Genomic DNA, 22,253 nt, shown 5'->3' with positions numbered 1-22,253 from the left:
CCTAATGGCCTGCGCATATTTAACGTTAGGAAGATTGCGTAAAAAGGGAAACGGGACCATCGATATGATGTAGTTAGTTTAGCGTTTTTATTATACGTGGAATGAAGCCCGAAATATTCAGCGGTTTTTGAAAAACGTCTGTTTCGCGTATAGTTAGCTGTGTTGTGTTCGTAAAATTAATTCGAGTTGAATGGTGATGTCGTAAAAATTTAACGCGCATCGAGCAGGAAGATATGACCCGTTTAAATTTTTGGTGGAGTTTGTTTAAAGGTTTTTAATAAATAAATAAATTTACATCTTGTACCATTAAAAGGTTGTCATTTGTGGCATTGTTTAGGGGGTGTTTTGTAATTTCTTTTTTATGTCGTTTGAAAAACGTGATTTGGGTGAAACGACCAAAAGGCTAGTGTGTTTTAGTATTATAGGGGTAATTTGTGAAGTCCAGGTGAAATCACTAAAGCACTCAGTTCATTAGCCGCTTGTTCATTAGTGTCCGACATTTTAATTAATTATGTGAGAATTAAATGTAAATTAAATTTCTCATTTAAAAGACACTCAGTCAATTGTCTGTGACACACGGTCGATTGTCCAGGACACACGGTCGATTGACTAAGACACACGGTCGATTGTCTGACAAAATTTTGGCAGCACTTCGTTACACACTAAGCCTTTGGTATTACAAATCACACGACCGACTGTCTAACTCCCACGGTCGATTGCATTGCTCACACGGTCGAGTGACTACACACACGGCCGACTGACTTAAGAATCTTACACGGCTTAAATGATACACATATGGTCGGTTAACTATTTCACTCGGTCGATCGAAGGACTCACACGGCCGATTGTCAAGACACACACGGCCGAGTGTGTTCTTGACAGATACAGGTCGACTTTTAGGGTTTTCTCGACAAAAATCGATTTTTCGATCGATTTTTCAAGAGGATGATAAAACCAAAACGTAGAAAACGATTATAGTGAGACCAGAAACACTTTTTGACCGATAAAACGCGAACTATAACGTAAAAACTGAGATTAGTCGATCGAAACTAAAATAACACCAAAACCTTAAAATTATGACCCAAAAACGAATTCAAATCAAGCAAACCAGAGACTCCAGCTCTGATACCACTTTGTAGACGAAGATTTACGGATCTTAGGTCGCTTGCTAACAATCCTAGAGGTGGAATACACTAGAATTGGGTTAAACCGAGATATGGGTCGTATCGGAGAGGCGAAAACCAGTCGACTAAGGTGATTAGAATGTTTAATCCTACAAAGGAGAAATAAACCCGTATATATACTAAGTATCAGACACACTCGGTCGAGTGTGTCTCTCAGTCGGTCGACTGACTTACACAGTCGGTCGAGTGTGTGGACACACTCGATCGACTGTGTATGTTTATTAACATATTGATCATTTAAATAATAAAGCACACACAAACACAAACGTAATCAATAGTCACATGTAATAGTTATTACATAACCAAATGTATTAAACGTCGAAATAATCTACGGCTGGGGATTCATGCACCAACATGATAATCAATTATAGGTCATATATACTTATGTATTATTCTTACTTTGCATTCTGATGAAACTTGTTATGTATTATTGTTACTCCGTGAAAGACCTTTGCAATCTGATGAAACTTGTTATGTATTATTGTTACTCCGTGAAAGACCTTATATTCTTAATTGACGTCATATATATCTGCAATAATATATTTCATATACATCTTCAATATTATATTAGATGAGAATTAAATTGAGGTTTTGAGTCATTGATTATGTTTTCTTTATTCATGTTCGAGTTTTCTTTTTATTGAGACATGTAAGTTTTAATGTTATCTCATTTATTTATAGTTAAATTAGTAGTTAGTGTTTATATGTTTTTTTTTCGATCGTCAATAGAAAACTGCGTATTAATTATGTGAATTGAATTAAATAAGACTTTTGCTTGTTGACCCATTACTAAATATCACCGCAACTGAGCATTTGATCGTGTGAAATTAGATATATTAAATATATTTTAATTAAATGGGTAATTATGAGACTATTAGTATTTAAATTGGATTTATATGATATTAATTACTTTATATGATATTATATTTTACATCATTCAAAATACTACCTCACAACACTAACACTACAAAAGGTCATATCCATAATATTATTACGTCAGCATAATTATCCGTCATAACTACACATTACCGACAATACTTCTCACAATAACATTCACCATTACAAATGGTCTTACAAGCAAAAGAAACATTGACCGAAAGAATAATAGCCGAAACTATTGTGCAAGCTATTACATTTAAAGATACATACATTAAGACCACTCGTTACATTATTGTTGTGGTTGTTCGTGGAGGTCACAATGCAATAACACAATGTTGTAGGCGCTAAAATGTTACGTTGTTGGTGGAGTGGAGCAAATAAATGACGGACAAGGCCACGCTCAATACTTAATTTTCTTTTGTTCTCACACTTTTAATTTAAATTAATAATTTTTATTTTCACTCGACTAACAATAATTCATCACATTATTCTCAACCATTGCCAACATTTTTACACTTAACCATAACAAAGGCCCTTCTTACGAATCATGTGACCCGAATTAAGATCCACGGAAGTATGGACCATACTACAACCAATTTTTACAAGGTTTTAGAAGGCCAGTAAATGTGTTATTTTGAGGTTCAACATAATAAAGTGTGACAAAGTGAATATATGGAATATTACATCCCTTTTTTAGTTTTTTATTCACTTGGTGCATGCAAACGCCCCGTGCCTACGTTTAATTCCAATTAAATGGAGCTGGATGGAGTTGACAGCTGGGAGCTTCGGCGAAGGCGGGAAAAGACAACACAGGTGAAAACCCGAATGTAATCCAAATGGCACATGTATTCAAGCCATGAAACATAAAGGACTAGCCAACAAATGATAAGAAGGGCCGTATGCGGCACGTATTTATGGAAAACTATTGGACCAAGACCAGTAACACTGCATGTCCAGGTCAAATTTTCACATAGCAAGCCACGAGCATGTTAGTAACAATGTGTGTTGAGCTTTTTTTTGCTTGGTGTGCTGCTTCTAGCACTCAAAAGTTATATAATGTGGAACCCTTCAATCATATGTTTTAATAATATAATATGTTTTTCGTTATTTATTATTTTTTTCATTCAACTTTTAATCATATATTGATATATCACTCGATACGCAATACGCTATTGATATATCACTCGATACTTAATACGCTGATCCACTCCTCTCAATATTTTCAACAAATTTGGCACATCAATGTCAACTACCATACCTAACCTACCAACACACACAAAAAAAACAAAAAACAAAAAACAAAAAAAAAAACCTCTTAGGAGTAGAATTGGTCATATCATCACATGGTATTTATTTAGTTTTCAGTTATAAACTTCTAGGTTAGCTAGCTATTACGAAGTATTTATCTATTTTTTTTTACGAATAAGCGTAATAACATATAACAGATTTAAAGATCAATAAGTAAAATCGTATCAAATGAGATCTAGACAATAGCAAGGTTAGCTAGTTATTACTATATTATATAATAGACAAAAATGATGAATAGTAATTAGGGGCATTTTCGTCATTCTACTTTTTTTTTAATTCTAATTAAATTTCACCGTACCAACAAAGACCCCAACAGTTTTTTCAAATATTCAAATCGACCCCCCAAACAGGTGGGTAAAGTGTTAAATAATAATTTTCATAAAAAATCTTAAAAAAACCCACCCAAATATTCAACGGGTCATAACTTCTCGCTCGCAACGAGTTAAATTTTTCCGACACCATCGTTAAACTCGAAATAATTTTAGAACACAATATCACTAACTATACGCAAAACAGACGTTTTTTAAAAAACGCTAAATATTTGGGGTACTTTTCATACACGTTGATTTTGCGTTAAATTTTTAAAAGTCGATAATTACATAGCTAAACGCGGAGATGGACATATATTGTTAATTTAAAATAACATTTAAATCTTTCACGGATTTTACCTTTTCGTTCGACTCGAGTTGCGCTTCAACGACATCATTCTTTAGCCACGAAATAATTTTACAAACTAAACGCAATTAAATAAATTGAAAACCGAACTTCTGGCGCGAAGCTATGGTTCAACAACTAGTTATTAACAAAGAGAATGAGTAAATAATTGGAGTAAGATGGATCTATTCCGAGGGTGAAAACGTGGGTCTTTAAAAACCCTGTCTTCATTTCTAGAGACTCGGTAAGCCACGACAAACTTTTGGTCTTTGAAAGTATAACATTATTCGTGTCATGTACGTTCACCACACAAAATACGTACAATCTTCTTGATTACGTCACTCTACTTTCGTTTTTATGCATTAAAACATGCACAACCACCACCGTGAGTGTAGTCGTCCTACTAGTTACACTTTTGTAACCTTATGTACTACTATAAATAAATATTATCACACACTCTACTTTCAAACCATATTGTAACAAATTTAATTCGGATTTTAAGAAAATGGGAAGAGCCCCGTGTTGCGAGAAAGTAGGGTTGAAGAGTGGACGATGGACTAATGAAGAAGATATGATACTAACAAATTACATTCAAACTCATGGTGAAGGCTCATGGAGATCTTTACCTAAAAATGCCGGTACGTATATATGTTGTTTCTAAATGTACCTAGTTTAATTATTACGTACAAACATGCTTGAAAAAAATTTGTATGTATATGTAGGATTGATGAGGTGTGGGAAGAGTTGTAGATTGAGATGGATTAACTACTTGCGATCCGATGTAAGAAGGGGTAATATAACTAAGGAAGAAGAACATCTTATAACCAATTTACATGCATCTTTAGGTAACAGGTTAGTTATTTATATATCTTGGCATCTATTACATCTCATCTCACTTTTTATCATAACATAAAAGAAAAAAGAAAAAGTTCATGTCACGTCGGTGTCATTAGTTGTTTATATATTGTTACCATATATATACAAATACGGAGTAATACAATTAAGGGAAATATACATATGTATGATCGCATTTAGGTCTAGTAACATGTTCTTTAGATAACATCATGAGTTCGCTACTACTCTAAAATTGATTGGTAATACAGGGATATTCTCCTAAACTTATATACATATATTTGTTTATTTCATTTTCCGATATAAAATACATTAACAGATTAGCTCTAACAATCATCCTCTTAATCGGTTTGTTCATGCACTTGCCCATATGTGTGTGTGTGTGTGTGTGTATATATATATATATACATATATATGTATATATACATATATATGTATATATACATATATATGTATATATACATATATATGTATATATACATATATATATATATATATACATATATATATATATATATACATATATATATATATATATATATATATATATATATATATATATATATATATATATATATATATATATATATATATATATATATATATATATATATATATATGTATCGTGGCTTTTTATCCCAGGAACCCATTCAACACCATCTCGATTCATCCGGGACCGCGACCTCTCGGTCACGTCCGTAGTAATCTCGGTTTGAACACTCACTGCCACGATGATTACACGTGTGTCACCTGGTCCATCAACATGTCATGTATATAAGTTCATGAGTTCCCTAGTAGTATAAAATCAATTGGTGATAGAGTGATGTTCTCCTAAGCTTATATACATACATTTGTTTCTTTCATTTTCTGAGATGTGACACATTAACCAATTAGCTCCAACAAGATACGAATCCGCATATATAATAATAGAATATCCCAACTGTTAAATGAGTGTCTTTATACCGTGTGAGAAACTACTAGAAGCAATTATTTTTCTTATAAGGTGATGATTCTTACACCATTACATTATAGAGATAATAAAACATTGTATTGTATTTATAACACTTTAATGCATGAGCTTATCTACAAACACTAAAATTTCTCATGAATTTGACATTGTTTTCGTAAAATAAGTTTTAAAATACGTTATTAAATCTGTAACGCAAACAAAAAATAATATTTTGTCATAAGTTTTTTTCACTAAAATTTTGTTATATATAGATGACATTCTATTTCACGTGTAATAGTACTTGAACTATTCATGCAAAACATGAATTAATTCTAATTTTGTTGCTTCAAATGATCAATATCTAATCATATAAAATGTTATAAAATAGTTAACATGAAATTCAACTTACAAGAGAAACATTAAAACATGAGGATGCGTGGTGTTTGTTTTATAAGCTTATATATATATAAAAGTATATATTATTAGGGTTTAGCTAATGAGTGCCCTAAGGGCAATTGTTAAGCATGATATATTACACTCGAAATTTTCATTTATAACTCAAATCCTATTTAATAAACTCATTTATTTCCATTTACACATGGAATATTAATTACCAATCATGTTATTTTTGAAAAAGTATACATCATTAATGACGCTTAACATTTGCTCTTAGGGCACTCATTAGCTAAACCCATATTATAATAAAGGTATATTCGTGCGTAAGTGTATCTTTTTAGTCATTAGGGAGCGTTGACTTGGCGTCAATGTGCACAATTCATCAGATTACGGGTGTTGGCGCTCGAAGGTACGTCACTCAGGGTTTTACTTGCTAGTGGGGACTCAATGTAATGGTCGCTAGAAAGGTTTCCCCGCAATTCACCCGGTACCAGGTCTCGTTCTCGGGGGGCTTGATTATCCGAGGTTTTACCTTCTATGGGGAAGCCAATGTACTCGTTCATAGGAGAGTTTCCTCGCTTACCAAAAAAATTAAAAAAAAAGTTTCTAAGTGATAATCATAAAATACGTGAAAGGTGAGAGACTCAAAAGCTTTTCATAAATAGATTTTATCACACCTACATTGATTTGATTTACCATTTAATATTTCTGTAATATACTTCATAATTTTTGGTTGTTTTTATCTAACATAACCTTATACAAAGTATTTTTTTTCTTTTTGATGTAAATATAATATAATAATATATAATATAATATATAATACGAATTATATAATATAGAAAAAAGGGTCAAGCGAGATTTATTGCAACGTGTGATTCTATTATACTAAATCGGAAAATTATACAATTGTTTGTTTCTTTATCTAAACATAACCGTATACAAAGTAGTTTTTTTTTTTTCCTTTTTGATGTAATAATAAATATAAATATAATATAATATAATATACTAAAATTGTAAAGCGAGATATTTTGCAACGTGTAATTCTATTTCTAGTCTATGGTACTAAAATCGGAAAATTATACGGAGTACAAAATATTTTTGTCTCACTCGATATCTATACGTCGGTGATTTAATAATACATATATATATATATATATATATATATATATATATATATATATATATATATATATATATATATATATATAGTGACCACTGAACCAGTGAACTAAATACTATAATCACCCCACAACTTTAATTCGACTAGGGTAAATACCAAACTTTAAATCAACAGTGACATTTCTAATATTTATGTCAACGACAACTTGTAAACACGGAGTAATACGTAACTATTTTACACACTGATAGAACATATATTGACCTTGACATTTATTCCCAACTAATGTGGGATTGGGTTTGCACCCAACAATTCTCCCCTCAAACTGAAGACCACTTACCAGGCCACAGGATCCATTATCGTTGGTAAACCGAGGGGCGATTCACCCACATTATAATTTTTGGGCTAACCTGGCTCTGATACCACTCATATGACCGATTACAGCCCAACAAGCACCAACCGTATAACACTCATGGGTCCCAAAGTACTCTAAAACCAATTGGTAGTAGAGGGAGACACACATGAGCTTATATATTGGCCTTAACATTTATCCCCGCCAATGTGAAATTGGATTTGCGCCCAACAAAAAGAATCAGATATTAATTTATTTTAAATCATTGATCGCTACAAAACAAAAAACACACTAATACTCTATTATATAAATTAATTATTCACTTTTATATATATATATATATATATATATATATATATATATATATATATATATATATATATATATATATATATATATATATATATATATATATATATATATATATATATATATATATATATATAAGAATAATAAAAATAATAAGTTAAACTTCTTTTTATATCGTTAATGTATGTATTTAAAAAAATAGATAAAAAATAAAAAGTAGAACTATAATCTTAACTAAAAGTACTACAATAATGAAATAAATTAGAATACCTGCATAAGAGCAGAACATACCTCAAACTCAAAAAATAAATTAAAACAAACCCACTGCTATGGCTAACCACAAATAAACATAAAATCGATAATTAAATCAATCTAAAATGTCAACATGATACGCTATAATTAAAGTGAACCAATACTTCTAATCAATATACAATTCCATATTCTTCTATTTAAGATTCCATAACCTCGCTACTTTCATCACACCAGTAAAAGGTTTGACTTTAAAAATCAAAAACTTGATTCGCATGAAATCTTTGAATAAGTTTGCTCAATTCCCCCTTTGATCTCCCTCTATTCTAAAACAATCTCCAATGTCTTTCTGGGCAAATGTAATGTACCGTTGATGACCACCGAAGCTTAGCTTGAGTGGTATGAGGGTGTGATCCAACTTGGGTACTGCCAACTTAGGTTCGATTCTCACTCCAAGCGGGAAGTTTCCAACCTTTGATGGTACTGTCAACATCAATGTGACTTGGGTAGGTCTCTGGGGTTTTTTTGTCAACCTTCCATGGTAATGCCAACATCGTTGCGAATTGAGCTTCCTCCTAACGCATGTGTGGGTGACAAATGAGAGCAGATGTCGATATCGCCGTTAAAAAAAATATACCGCTGCTGCTATCACTAATATGTTTATGATGTTCCAAATGTTATTTGTATACGAATAAACAGCAATACTCTCAATGATGCTCTATAATTCATCTCCTAACCCTCTAAACATAAACTTTGCCCTCAATGTACTCAAAACCTCCTTAGCATATATACATTGAAAGAATAGGTGTCTAATTGAATCAGTATGATGATCGCACAAAACACATTTATATGATTGATTTGGATATCACATTTGCAGCTTATCTTGAGTGGACAATCATTTTTGATGGCTAACCATAAATAAAAGCATGCTTAGGATTAGTTTATGGAAACCTACATGTTTTTTTTTTTATCAGTGAACAATAAAATTAAAACAAAGAGTAATTAACTATTCGTCTTCTTTTGTATCAGGTGGTCTTTGATTGCTGCCCAATTACCCGGGCGAACAGACAACGAAATCAAAAACTATTGGAACTCTCATCTTAGTCGAAGAATCCTCCCCTCAAGAAGATCGTCGACAAATCCCGCGGCAATCACGATCATCCCACCAATATTCAATAAACGGAAAGGAAGAACCAGCCGGTCAGCCATGAAGATCAACAAAACATATAAGTTACCGTCTTCTAATATTCATAAAAAGATAGTTCCACTAAACGAAAAGGAACCTATTAGTAACAACATAACATGTTTAAAAGAAAGTGAAAGCGATGTTTCAATAAACCCTTGTGATTACTTGTTAGGAGATGGACAACAAATGGACTTTTGTGATGAAGAGAGAACAACTCAAGATATGGTTGATGATGATGACTTGCTTTACTTTATGGACATGATGGATTCAGAAATGTTACTCGATTCGAGTACTAAGAATAAAGTCTCAATTGATTTTGTGATGAATGAGTTCGCAAGTGTGATTGAAGGAAACGAAGGAAGGAATCTTGTAGGTGAAGAAGCGGAAGTTGGTGGTACATGTTCTTCAACATCGACACGTTCAGTTAGCGATTTGAATTGGGAATTTGATGCCGATGATGACATGTTAGGGTTAGGATTAGGGGGTGAAAAAGAAAATAACATTTTATCATGGCCATGGGAAAGCCCTCCATTAATAGATGGTGAGAATATTGAAGGATTAGATGCATGGCTTGTGTCTTGATTATGTACTTTATGTATGGTTGTTGATAAATTGTGACATTTTGGATATAAGTTAAAATAGTTTAGATATGTACTATGTAGTAAAGAATAAACTTGCTAGGCTATAAAATCATGTTACTAGCTATGAGATTATACTCTTGTAACACGTACAAGTTTGGTATCTAATGAACATTATCAAACGAGGATTCTTAAAATATTAAATGACTAACCGATCTCAGACTAATATTATCTATCGTAAATATACCTTAAAAGTTGGGATTGCGCCCGCAAATAATGGGCACGAATCCTTTATACCCATGACGCATTCATCAAAAAAAAAAGAAAATTTACTCGTCGAGTCCTGTTTACCTGTCAACGGGTAAATCTATTAGCTCATGCACGCGACCCGCGGATACCATGGTCTGCGAGCAAACCCTCGGGTTTAAATACATATACATATTATCTAAGTTGTACCCACGAATACCCACAACCAACGGGTAAACTCGCAAATAAGTAGTATGAATTTACATTGAAAATATAAGTATATTAATTTATAATTATATAACATTTATGTGGGTTAACGGGTATACCATATACCCACAGGTTTCTTAAATGGTATCACGAGTTCGCCGGTCGGATTTTACCCGTCTGTGACGTCCCGTACAAAACCATCATATACGAATCGTCAACAACAGGTCCATTACACGGTATAATACTACATGCTGTTTTAAAACAAGTTTTGCATTCATGAAAAGATAACGTTTTATAAAAGATAACGTGACACAAAGGTCGTTATAAAGCCATTATTCAAAATAACATAAGTTGCGAATGCAAAATAAAAGTTCCATGATTGAGACATCTCTAAGTAATGCAGCGGAAGTCTAACACAGCGAGTCTGTAACAGCAAGTCTATAACACCAAGACTATAACATCAAGTCTAACAACGGAAGCAACAACATCTAAGCACCTGAGAAATACATGCTTAAAAAGTCAACACGAATGTTGGTGAGCTATAGTTTGTTTGTAATCAGTAATGTAATGTAGACCACGAGATTTCAGTGCTTCAACCAGCGTTTCAAATCAGTATGATAAAGTATATGCTTATCCGTGGGCACCCGGTAACTAACTTAACGTAATAATAGTACCCCCTAAAAGTACATTTGGCGAGTGCGTATGTTCTCGAAGTATCAAACACCCGTTAAATGCTAGCGCAACTAGCCCGAGTGGGGATATCAATCCCTATGGATCCATATCTAATATTCGCGTTCACCGGTTCAAAAACCAATGATTAAACGTTACCGTGCTAAGGGGAATCTTTGTGCCGTTATATCACCCACACATATATAAAGTTTAAGTACTCGTGTCTAGTATGTAAAACATAAAAAGCGCATGTATTCTCAGTTCCAAAAATAGTTAAAGTAAAAAGGGAAGCTATAATTCACAGTGAATGTGCGGTAAAATTGATACGAAAATTTAAGCAAGTAGTAAGTCGGTCCAAACAAGTAAGTTGGTCGATCCAAAAGGTCCGCAACCTAAGTCAATGGTTACTAAGTCAGTAAATTGTACCCAAAAGTTTTATAAGTAAATAAGTTAAGTCTTAAGTATCATCATCATCATCATCATCATTCGTAAAAGCTAAAGTAAGTATTCAACAAAAATAGAGATCGAAATAATAGGCTGACTTCGGACAGCTGTTACGACCTCTATACAAATCAAAAAGACGCGTGGTCAGTGGTCAAGGCTCCATATGTGAGTCCTCTAACCGCTGTCCAATTTTCAAATCCTAACTCGATGTCGTTTGACTGTGGCGACGGTTCAAGCGGGAGTAGGTCAGAATTTTCATCACGTCGTTACAAAGGCGTAGTGATTTTCGGAAGGCTATACATCCTAAACTGTATATCGGATTTAGGCGAGTCCTAAACGAAAAGTTATCTACTCGAAACGAAATACCTGAAAATAAATTTTCCAGAAGCCCCAGGAGTCTGATCAGACCACAAAAAATAGCAAACAAGTGCTCCGGTGGGTTTCTTGGTGCTTGATGCTCATCACGGTTCTCATCCTTGAAGCGTGTAAGCTTCAAGTGTACAACTCTTTGATATTTAAGCATCACTTTGACCAAGTTTCAACCATCAACACACAACTAAGAGTAAAAGCTAACATTCTACAAGTTTTGAACATCAAGGTTGCCTTTTTATTGCATAAACACCATAAAGCTTCAATCTTTGTCCTTTTGACACAAGTTCAATGCATCTTCATCATATGAGATGATGAAGACTTGATTTTTATCACCATAAAAATCATAAAAAGGTTCCAAGTAAGTGAGATCTACAATAATAACTTAGATCTCAAGTATTAAGAAACCCTAAGCTAGAAAGCTTGGATCTTTACAAGATTAATGAAACCATAAGCTATAAAGCTAAGATCTAGTAAAAGTAATGAGACCATAAGCTAAAAAGCTAAGATCTTTAACAAAATAATGAAACCCTAAGCTAGAAAGCTTGGATCTTTACAAGATTAATGAGACCCTTAAACTAGAAAGCTAAGATCTAGTAAAAGTAATGAGACCATAAGCTAAAAAGCTAAGATCTTTAACAAAATAATGAAACCCTAAGCTAGAAAGCTTGGATCTTTAATGTTCTTGAAGATCCTTAAAGCAAAAGGCTAGATCTTCAAGTTTCATGAAGATCATAAACACAAGTTTTGATCTTTTAACAAAATAAAAGAGATCATAAGTTAGAAAACTTAGATCCAACAAAAGTAATGAAGATTCAAAGCTAGAAAGCTTGAATCTTTCATGTTCTTGAAGGATTCAAATCAAAGTTTGAATCTACAAGATATAACAAGATCAAGAAGCTAAAAAGCTTGATCTTATGATGATGATGATGATGATGATGATGATGATGATGATGATGATGTCGTGTACATGAAGAAGAGAAGAAGAAGAAGAAGAAAATTTAAAACTTACACTTTTTAGAGTGAGAAAGACTAGAGAGAAAATTAGAGAGTAAGTGTGTGTAAAATGTGAATGAGATCAAGTGTAAAATGGATGATCAAGGCTTGTATTTATAGTGTGGTGATGGTGGTGGTGGTCTTCCAAAACTGTAGCCAGGGGGGACAAGGGGACAACTTTTTACTTTTTGGGTAGTGGTTGTCTAAAGGTGGTGCTTATATTAGGATCACATGCAACATGTATGGTAATGGTGAACAAAAATGCTAGTATGTTAGCTCTTATAAATGGATTTTTGTCTTACATTTGTATGAGTCATAAACTTATTAAAATTGGGCATTAAATAGTCCATTAGCTAGAGTAGGGTAGGCTAAAGTCCAATAAGGTAGAAAGCCCAACAAGACTAACTAGTGTGCATTAGTAAATTACTAAGCGTAATTAAGCAACCAAAAACCCAAGTAATTGTTATTAGGAAATAACAATTAGTATTACGTAGTCATAATATTCCAATTATGACAAAAGCTAATCGTATACCAAGTACGTAGCTCGTTTCAAGCGTCAAGTGACACTAACGGTCATAAAAGCATTCGAGGATCAAGTTAAGTAACCAAGTACTTAATAACACGTTTTGGAAAATATAAACGAAAGTAATCAATATGAGTAATGATCCCAGAATATAAACCAACACAGTACGCACAAATACGCAGTTTCGTGAAATTAACAAGCACAAATATAAGTCGAAAAAGTCGGGTCGTTACACCGTCGCAGATTATATATATCCACGACCCACACGCGACCCATCAACGGGTACAAAATTTTACCCGTCACTTATTCACGAGTATGTATTTTTGATTTTATCCGTCCATCACAGGTACGAGTCCCTGCAAGTCGCGAGTTTTCGCCGCACATGGCCATCCCTACCTTAAATTAATTAATGTGGTAACAAATTATACATGGTATTATTAATATTAACTTATACATACATATAAGAACAAATGTGCGGAATTATCGTTTTAGCTTCAAATTTCGCGTGAGAAATTGTTGTTTTAATAACACGTTAGGTGGGTGTTTTTAGTTAGCGGGATACGTGTGGGTTTGGGAAGTTATATATCGTGATTATTAGTTATAAAATTAAAAAAAAAGGTACGGAGTAATTGTATTATATGTTTGGTTCAACCTTTTGGTGTTCGATTGCGACTAAAATTAGGTGTTCAATTTTTGATTTTTTGTTCGATTTGAGTGATGGATCAGGGTTAGATCGCCTGATTTAATCTTTAGTTATGCATCTACAACTTTTTAGGACTTTGAGGCAATCGATAAATTGTTGAGGTTTTATTCGTTTCTTTTGTAATTGCATCCATCTGATCGGGCAATTGATGAAAGGGTTAGAATTTTATTCACCTTTTTCGAGAAATATTCTATGTTGAAAACATCGCTATAGATGATCTAACTAGAAGAGAGTTCATAATTAATATGGAGCTCCGCTAGATGTTTTGAACTTTTAGTTGGTGAAGCAACTTTAAACAAATAGTATATATATATATATATATATATATATATATATATATATATATATATATATATATATATATATATATATATATATATATATATATATATATATATATATATAATTCGTAGAGGAAATCCTCTCTAGCGACAACCACATAGTGTTCCAACTAGCGAGTAAAACCTCTAAGTGATGAACCCCTCGAGCAACGAGACCCGTAACCGGGTGAATTGTACACATGGGCGCCCCCTCCGGTCTAGAGCTCATTTTAACTCGATCTTGAGTGTTACCAAGACTTGAATCTAGACCACCTGCTTCACAGCAAACTCGGTGGCCACTGCACTATGTCCAAGTAGTTTATACATCTTACACACACACATATATATTAAAACGATCTAGAGCAAGCTTTTGATAGGAGAGAGCCGAGAGAAATCACAGATTGAATGCAAATGCACCTACCATATGCACATATTCTTCAATCTATGATCACACACTAAAAGAAGTTAATTGTTTTCTATGGAAAAAAATTGGTCTGCCACGTGTCATTCTGTGTGGCACAAACTGAGTCACGTGTCAGTCTGTGTGACTCACACTGAGCCACGTGTCAGTCTATGACTAAGTAGCAGTGAGTCTGCACCTACGTGGTAGTGAGTCTAACCACCGAAGTTACGCTTGAGTGATATGGGTGCTGGATCTAACTTGGGGTACGGCCAACCCAAGTTCGATTCTCACTCCAAGCAGGGAATTTTCAACCTTTGATGGTATTGCCAACATCAATGCGATTTGGGAATGTCTGTTGGGGTTTTTCTCAACCTTCGATGGTACTACCAACATCGTCACGAATTGGGTTTCTCCTAACGAGCGTGTGGGTGACAAATGGGAGCATTCGATGTCGATATCGACGTCTAAAAAAACGTGGTAGTAAGTCTAACCTACGTGGAAGTAAGTCTACGCCTACGTGGCAGTCAGTCTACGTCTGTGTGTGGAATTTTTTAATAAAGTTTTTTTAAAAATATAATATTATATATAAAAAAGAATTTTTCAATGTATGATCACAGATTGAAGAACATGTGCATATGGTAGGTGCATTTGCGTCTGTAAGTTTTTCCAGAGTTCTCTCCCACCTTTGCTTCATTCTAATTCCTCACTCTATATATATATATATATATATATATATATATATATATATATATATATATATATATATATATATATATATATATATATATATGGGCAAGTTCAAACGAGAACCACTAAAAAGATGAGAACTGCGAGAACTATTTAATTTAATAGTTTTTATGCGCTTAAATACAACAAATTACATGTAAATTTTAATTAATGCACATATCATTAACAAACATATGTTCATTAGTACAACGACATGTTAAATTGTTAATTATATGAAACTGTTCACATGTTCGGAAACAAATATGCACATGTGAACGAGAAACTATATATTTCATTATATAGGTAAAATGTAAGTATTTTTCAACTATTTTATGTTCATTCATACTCTTTATGAAGGTTTATGTGTGATTTAATCTAGTTACATTTAAAAATCTTTATAAATCAAAAGTTCTCGCAGTTCTCGCCTTTTTTATGGTTCTCGTTTGAACTTTTGGCTATATATATATATATATATATATATATATATATATATATATATATATATATATATATATATATATATAGGAAGAGGATCCAGTGAGAAATTTTTAGTATGAGAACTCTAAGAACTCCAAAATACACTGAAATTTGAGCAAAAAAAGTGGCGGGCGAGCAAAAAACAAGAAATTCGAGCAAAAAACACGAAATTCGAGCAAAAAAACACGGGCGAGCAAAAAAATTTTTTTTTTTTCGAATTACAAAAATGTAGAACACATTTTTGTTCGACTTTCAAATTTTTTTTTTCGATTATCACGTGTTTCATATATTTTTGTTCGAATTTCAAACAATGTAGAACACAAATTTATTCGAATTTCATTGTTTTTGTTCGAATTTCACATTTTTGTTCACCCCCCTTTTTTTGTTCGAATTTCACCATTTTTGTTCGAATTTCGGCTTTTTTGTTCGCCCGCCCACGTTGTTAATCGAATTTCCCTTTTTTTGTTCGAATTTCAGTTTATTTTTGAGTTCTCAGGGTTTAAATGATTAAAAAGTTCTCATTTGATCCCTCTACTATATCTATATATATATATATATATATATATATATATATATATATATATATATATATATATATATATATATTTATATATATAACTAAAAGTTCAAACGATAACTACAAAAAAGGCAAGAACTGCGAGAACTATTAATTTACAAAGATTTTCACTTGTGAATAGACTGAATCACCCATAAATGTTAATGGAGAGTAAGAATGAACATAAAATAGTTTAAAAAAACATATATTTTACCTATATAATCAAATATATAGTTTTATGTTCAATGTGCATACTTGTTTCTGTAACATGTGAACACTTTATATAATTAACAGTTTAACATGTAATTTTTGGTAATGTACATATCTTTGTTAATAATATGAATATTAATTAACATTTATTTACATTTAATTTGTTGCATATTAATGCATAAAAACTATGAAATTAAAAACTTCTTGCGGTTCTCGCCTTTTTTGTGGTTCTCGTTTGAACCTTATATATATATATATATATATATATATATATATATATATATATATATATATATATATATATATATATATATATATATACACACACACACACGTTTGTTCAATTCGGGACTTAAATCGTAAGCCTCATTATTTGATACCATGATTGTGCTAATGGCCTTTTGATGATATAAACGATAATACAATATCGCGCTTTGCTGTGAGATGGGTTTATTCGAATAATGGTCGGTTAACTGAATGCTTTAACAAAAACGGTTACTAGTTCGTAACTTCTTAACGATAGTTACAAAATATTTAAAAAAACGACTTTTCTTAGTTAATTTTATAGTTTTCAAAGTCATATAAATCATACAAATACATACTCCGTATTACCTATGAAGCATATAAAAAGTAGTTATATGAAGTTTTCTTTATAAATTTATATAGGTTCATTATGTAATTGGTATAGTAGTAGGACATTGTATTTTCATCAATTTATTAAGTTGGATATAAAATTGGAGTATAAATATAAATTCCAATAGATATTGTATTTTTATTTAATAGATATTGTATTTTTATTTAATCGAGAGAACTTATAAACCGCTAAACACTTCACAAGTCTATACATTATTATAAAGTACATGTCATTATACTTACGTGTTATCACCTCAATTAATCAAATTTAATTTGTCCTACGTGTCATTCTATTAATTAATATGAATTACATAATCCTACGTATCACTCTATTATTAATATCAAATTAATTAATAAAATGTGGCTGATTGTTATCTTAAAAGATACAGATAAAAGATAAATATATAATGATCTTAAATTAATAGATACTCCATGATTGTTACCTTAAATAAATAAATAAAGATAAATATAAAATCATCTTAATTATTAATTAAAGAATACTCCGTGATTGTTAAGATATAGATAGTAATCTATAAAAGATAATAACCATAAAATATTAAATAAAATTATGATCCATCACTTTTAGAAAAAACGAGATATTGCTAGAATTTGTATTATATAATAATTAAAAATATACATATATACATAAACTACTATAATATTAAATAAAAGCTACGGTTTAGAATTACATAAAAACGTGATGCCCCCATAAGTAAAGCATTATTATTATTATTATAACATTTCAATAACTATTACTCCGTAATAATATTAAAAAATAAAAATATCTACTATCTATACATCTATATACATTATAATAATAAGGATTTATAATCACAAGTTTTAATAAGGATTTACAAGTTTTATAAAATCACAACCATGATTTAAATATAATAAGGATTCGTATATTATCATTCATATTAATATCATACGATCTCAAGTTTTAATTATTATTCATTAAATTTAATATTTAATATATTAATAATTAAAGGCTACTACATTTATATTTATAAATAAATAATCTACCACGTGCTCATAATCTATAAGTTAGTATTCAATAATAATATTTTCGATATAAAAATGTTATAAGTTTAAAAGATTTTTCTCATTGTAATTGTATTATAAATATGATAAATATCAAAACCAACGTTATAAAATACTAATTTATACAACTAGCGTGCAATACACGGCTCATGTTAGTATTAAATACTAACGTTTTCAATACAAATATTAATATGAATAAATGATTTTTTTCATTGTAATTGTATCATACATTTGATAAAATATCAATATTAAAGTTATCGAATACTAATTTATACAAAAGCCGTGCAACGCACGGGCTCATAAAACTAGTAAACTAACAATAACCTGACTCAAAATTAAATCCTACCTACTTTCCCTCAATAATGAAATCCCGTCACAACCATAAATCGTCGTCACAGTCTTACACACATCACCACCCTCTTTATCCACCACACACCACCGCTACCTAATGTGTGAATTATTAATAATGTGTAAATTTCGTATACCAAATACGAATGGATTGAAAAATACTCAAGAAAAAAAATTAAAGGATTAGAGTAAATTACGTTTTTCATATGATATACTACTCCTACTAAGACCATTTTTAATGGTGCATGTAATATCACGTGCAGTTTATACACTTTTTGGTCAAAAAATGTAAATTGTCTGCGATTAGATAATGTCAGTTTCTGACATTTTTTAACCATTGTGTCAGTTTTTTGTGTTGGTTTTCCTGTAAGGACCACCAGTATTTGATTTAATTAATTTGTTTTTACATAAATAAAATAAAATACATGTAATATTAAATTATGAGATACATTTCATTAAAATTCAACAATACAAAACAATCTTAAAAATAAAGATTACATAAATAAACACTAATTTATAGGTCAAAACAACGTTGGAAGATTCTATATTTGCTCGACTAAATCATCGTGAGTTGGTCGTGCACCACACTATCCCTTATTTCTCTTGTGATAACGTCTTGATCTCGTCCTCTATTCTATATACGTTGGGCACGATTCTCCCTTTCCCCAGTTATAAATCGTTCTCCACATTTACATATTGCACAATCATTGTCTTTTAAAATCATATTTTGTAAAATAAGACAACATTCCATTACTCTTCGCATCTTGTTTGTTTTCATTGTCCGTGCAGGTTGACTTAAAATATGAAACCGACCTTGAAAAACCTCGGATACCCTCTCTATGTCTTTTCGGGCACTAGCTTGAAATCTTGTGAACTTAATCCTTTGCTCATATGTGTGACACGACATTTCTTTGATAAGTGTCGCTCAATCGGGATATATACCATGGGCAAAGTAATAACCTTTGGTGTATTGATGACCATTTACTTCAAATGGTGCGGATAGAGCTGTTCCTTTCTTTAGTTCAACGAAAATACGGGACTGATTCAAAACATTTATATCATCGTTAGAACATGTCGTCCCGAAAAAAGCATGTCAAATTCACAATTCATATGAAGCCACTGCTTCAAGCATAATCGTCAATTTCTTGTGATCATCCGTAGTACATTATCTTTTCAAAGAAACGGGACAAATCTTCCACTCCCAATGCATGCAATCGGTACTCCCTAACATACTCTTGAACCCATGTTTATACCCGTGTGCACGATATAATCGTGCAATATAGTGTGCAGTGGAAGATCTCATGTATTGACTTTTATATAAATCAATGACACATTTACAAGAGTTGTCTAAACATATTATTGATGTTTGCTCACTCATATGTAAATGTTCATCAAATATATCAGGGCTGGTTCCATACGCCAATTGGCGTATAGCCGGAGTACAATTTTTGTAAAGTAGTAAACGACTGCCTACCTGTAGTAACCCGTCCTAATTCACCTAGATGAAGTCTTCAACATCTGATCCCATTGCGAGGTACTGACCTCTATATGATACGTCTTACAAACATTGCATTCATTTTAAAAGAAAACTCATTTCAAAATAACCAAATGATATATGTTTTTCAATAATATGAATGACTAATCTGTCGTGTACTTAATAACAGTCTTTTTGAACTCGACGACTTGAATGCAACGTCTTTTGAAATATACCATGAATGAATCCAAGTAATATCTTTAAAATGAGTTAATGCACAGCGGAAGATTTCTATCATACTTGAGAATAAACATGCTTAAAAGTGTCAACCAAAAGGTTGGTGAGTTTATAGGTTTATCATAACAATCATTTTAATATTTTAATAGACCACAAGATTTCATTTTCATAAATATCATACATCTTATACAAGCATTTCGCAAACTGCATAGAGATAAAAATCATTCATATGGTGAACACCTGGTAACCGACCTTAATAAGATGCTTATGAAAATATCCCCATCATTTCGGGACTCTCATCGGATATGATAAATTCGAAGTACTAAAGCATCCGTAACCCGGATGGGGCTTGTTGGGCCCGATAGATCTATCTTTAGGATTCGCGTCAATTAGGGTGTCTGTTCCCTAATTCTTAGATTACCAGACTAAAAAGGGGCATATTCGGTTTGATAATCCAGCCATAGAATGTAGTTTCAATTACTCGTGTCTATTTCGTAAAACAGTTATAAAAGCAGCGTATGTATTCTCAGTCCCAAAAATATATATTGCAAAAGCATTTAAAAAGGGAGCAAATGAAACTCACGATACTGTATTTCGTAGTAATTACGCATATGACGGTACTGAACAATGCAGGGTTGACCTCGGATTCACGAACATATATTCATTTATATATATATTAACACACATAATGGTAATCGAACAAATATATATATTATTAGTAATTTAATTGTTATTTTAAATCATGTGTTTTATTAATAACTTAATTAATTATATTTATTTTATATACCTTAAATAAATAATTACTAAAAAATATTACTATGGTTGTATTAAATATAGTTTTATATAATTAATAGTTATATGATAAAATAAAAAGTTGTTTCATTTTATAATAATAATTATAATAGTTATTATGATAATAATAATGATACTAGTATTAATAACAATGATAATAATAATAACAATAATATTAAAATAATAATATTAATGTCAAAATAATAATAATAATAATGATAATAATAATAATAATAATAATAATAATAATAATAATTTTGATAAAAATGATAATTTTTCTAATACTGATAATAATAATAATAATAACAATAATGATAATTTTAATAAAAATGATAATTTTAATATTTTTAATAATAAAAATAATAATAATAGTAGTAATAATAATAATTATAATAATAATAATTTTACTAATAATGATAATAATAATAATAATGATGATATTAATACTAATAATACCTATTTTAATAATAATAATGATTTTAATGATAATAATAATAATATTAAGAATAACTATTAATCATAATAATTATCATGGTAATGTTAATAATAATACTTATAATAATAATAATCTAATAAAATTAATAATCATGATAATAATAACAATAAAAATAATAATAATAATAATTAAGTAACTACCTCAAAGAAATAGGCCTTTTAAAAAAAAAAAATGTTCCAGCCCTGGCTTGAACCCGAGACCTCTCGTTCCCCGACATCACCCTCTAACCATTACACTATTTCTATTTTTCTGTTATATTTCAACACCCATATATATTTTATCTATTAACCCGTCAGTTCTACTTCTTCTCCTTCTTCATTAATCTAATTCGACCAGAGCTATTACCATCGCTAAACACCATCAATCCATT

General features: G+C 31.2%; 1 protein-coding gene across 1 annotated transcript; it reads left to right on the top strand.

The window, feature by feature from the left end:
• The first annotated feature begins 4,530 nt into the window (after positions 1–4,530).
• LOC139873483 (transcription factor MYB11-like) lies at positions 4,531–10,017 on the top strand. The gene is made up of 4 exons (XM_071861414.1): positions 4,531–4,663; positions 4,748–4,877; positions 9,279–9,538; positions 9,641–10,017. The coding sequence occupies exons 1-4, from the start codon at positions 4,531–4,533 to the stop codon at positions 10,015–10,017; spliced, it is 900 nt and encodes a 299-aa protein (XP_071717515.1).
• Positions 10,018–22,253: the final 12,236 nt, after the last annotated feature.

Source organism: Rutidosis leptorrhynchoides, chromosome 10, assembly GCF_046630445.1.
Source record: "Rutidosis leptorrhynchoides isolate AG116_Rl617_1_P2 chromosome 10, CSIRO_AGI_Rlap_v1, whole genome shotgun sequence".
In the NCBI taxonomy this organism is placed as follows: domain Eukaryota; kingdom Viridiplantae; phylum Streptophyta; class Magnoliopsida; order Asterales; family Asteraceae; genus Rutidosis; species Rutidosis leptorrhynchoides.
The sequence above is the reverse complement of the archived record's forward strand: the minus strand, read 5'-3'. Positions and strand labels throughout refer to the sequence as shown.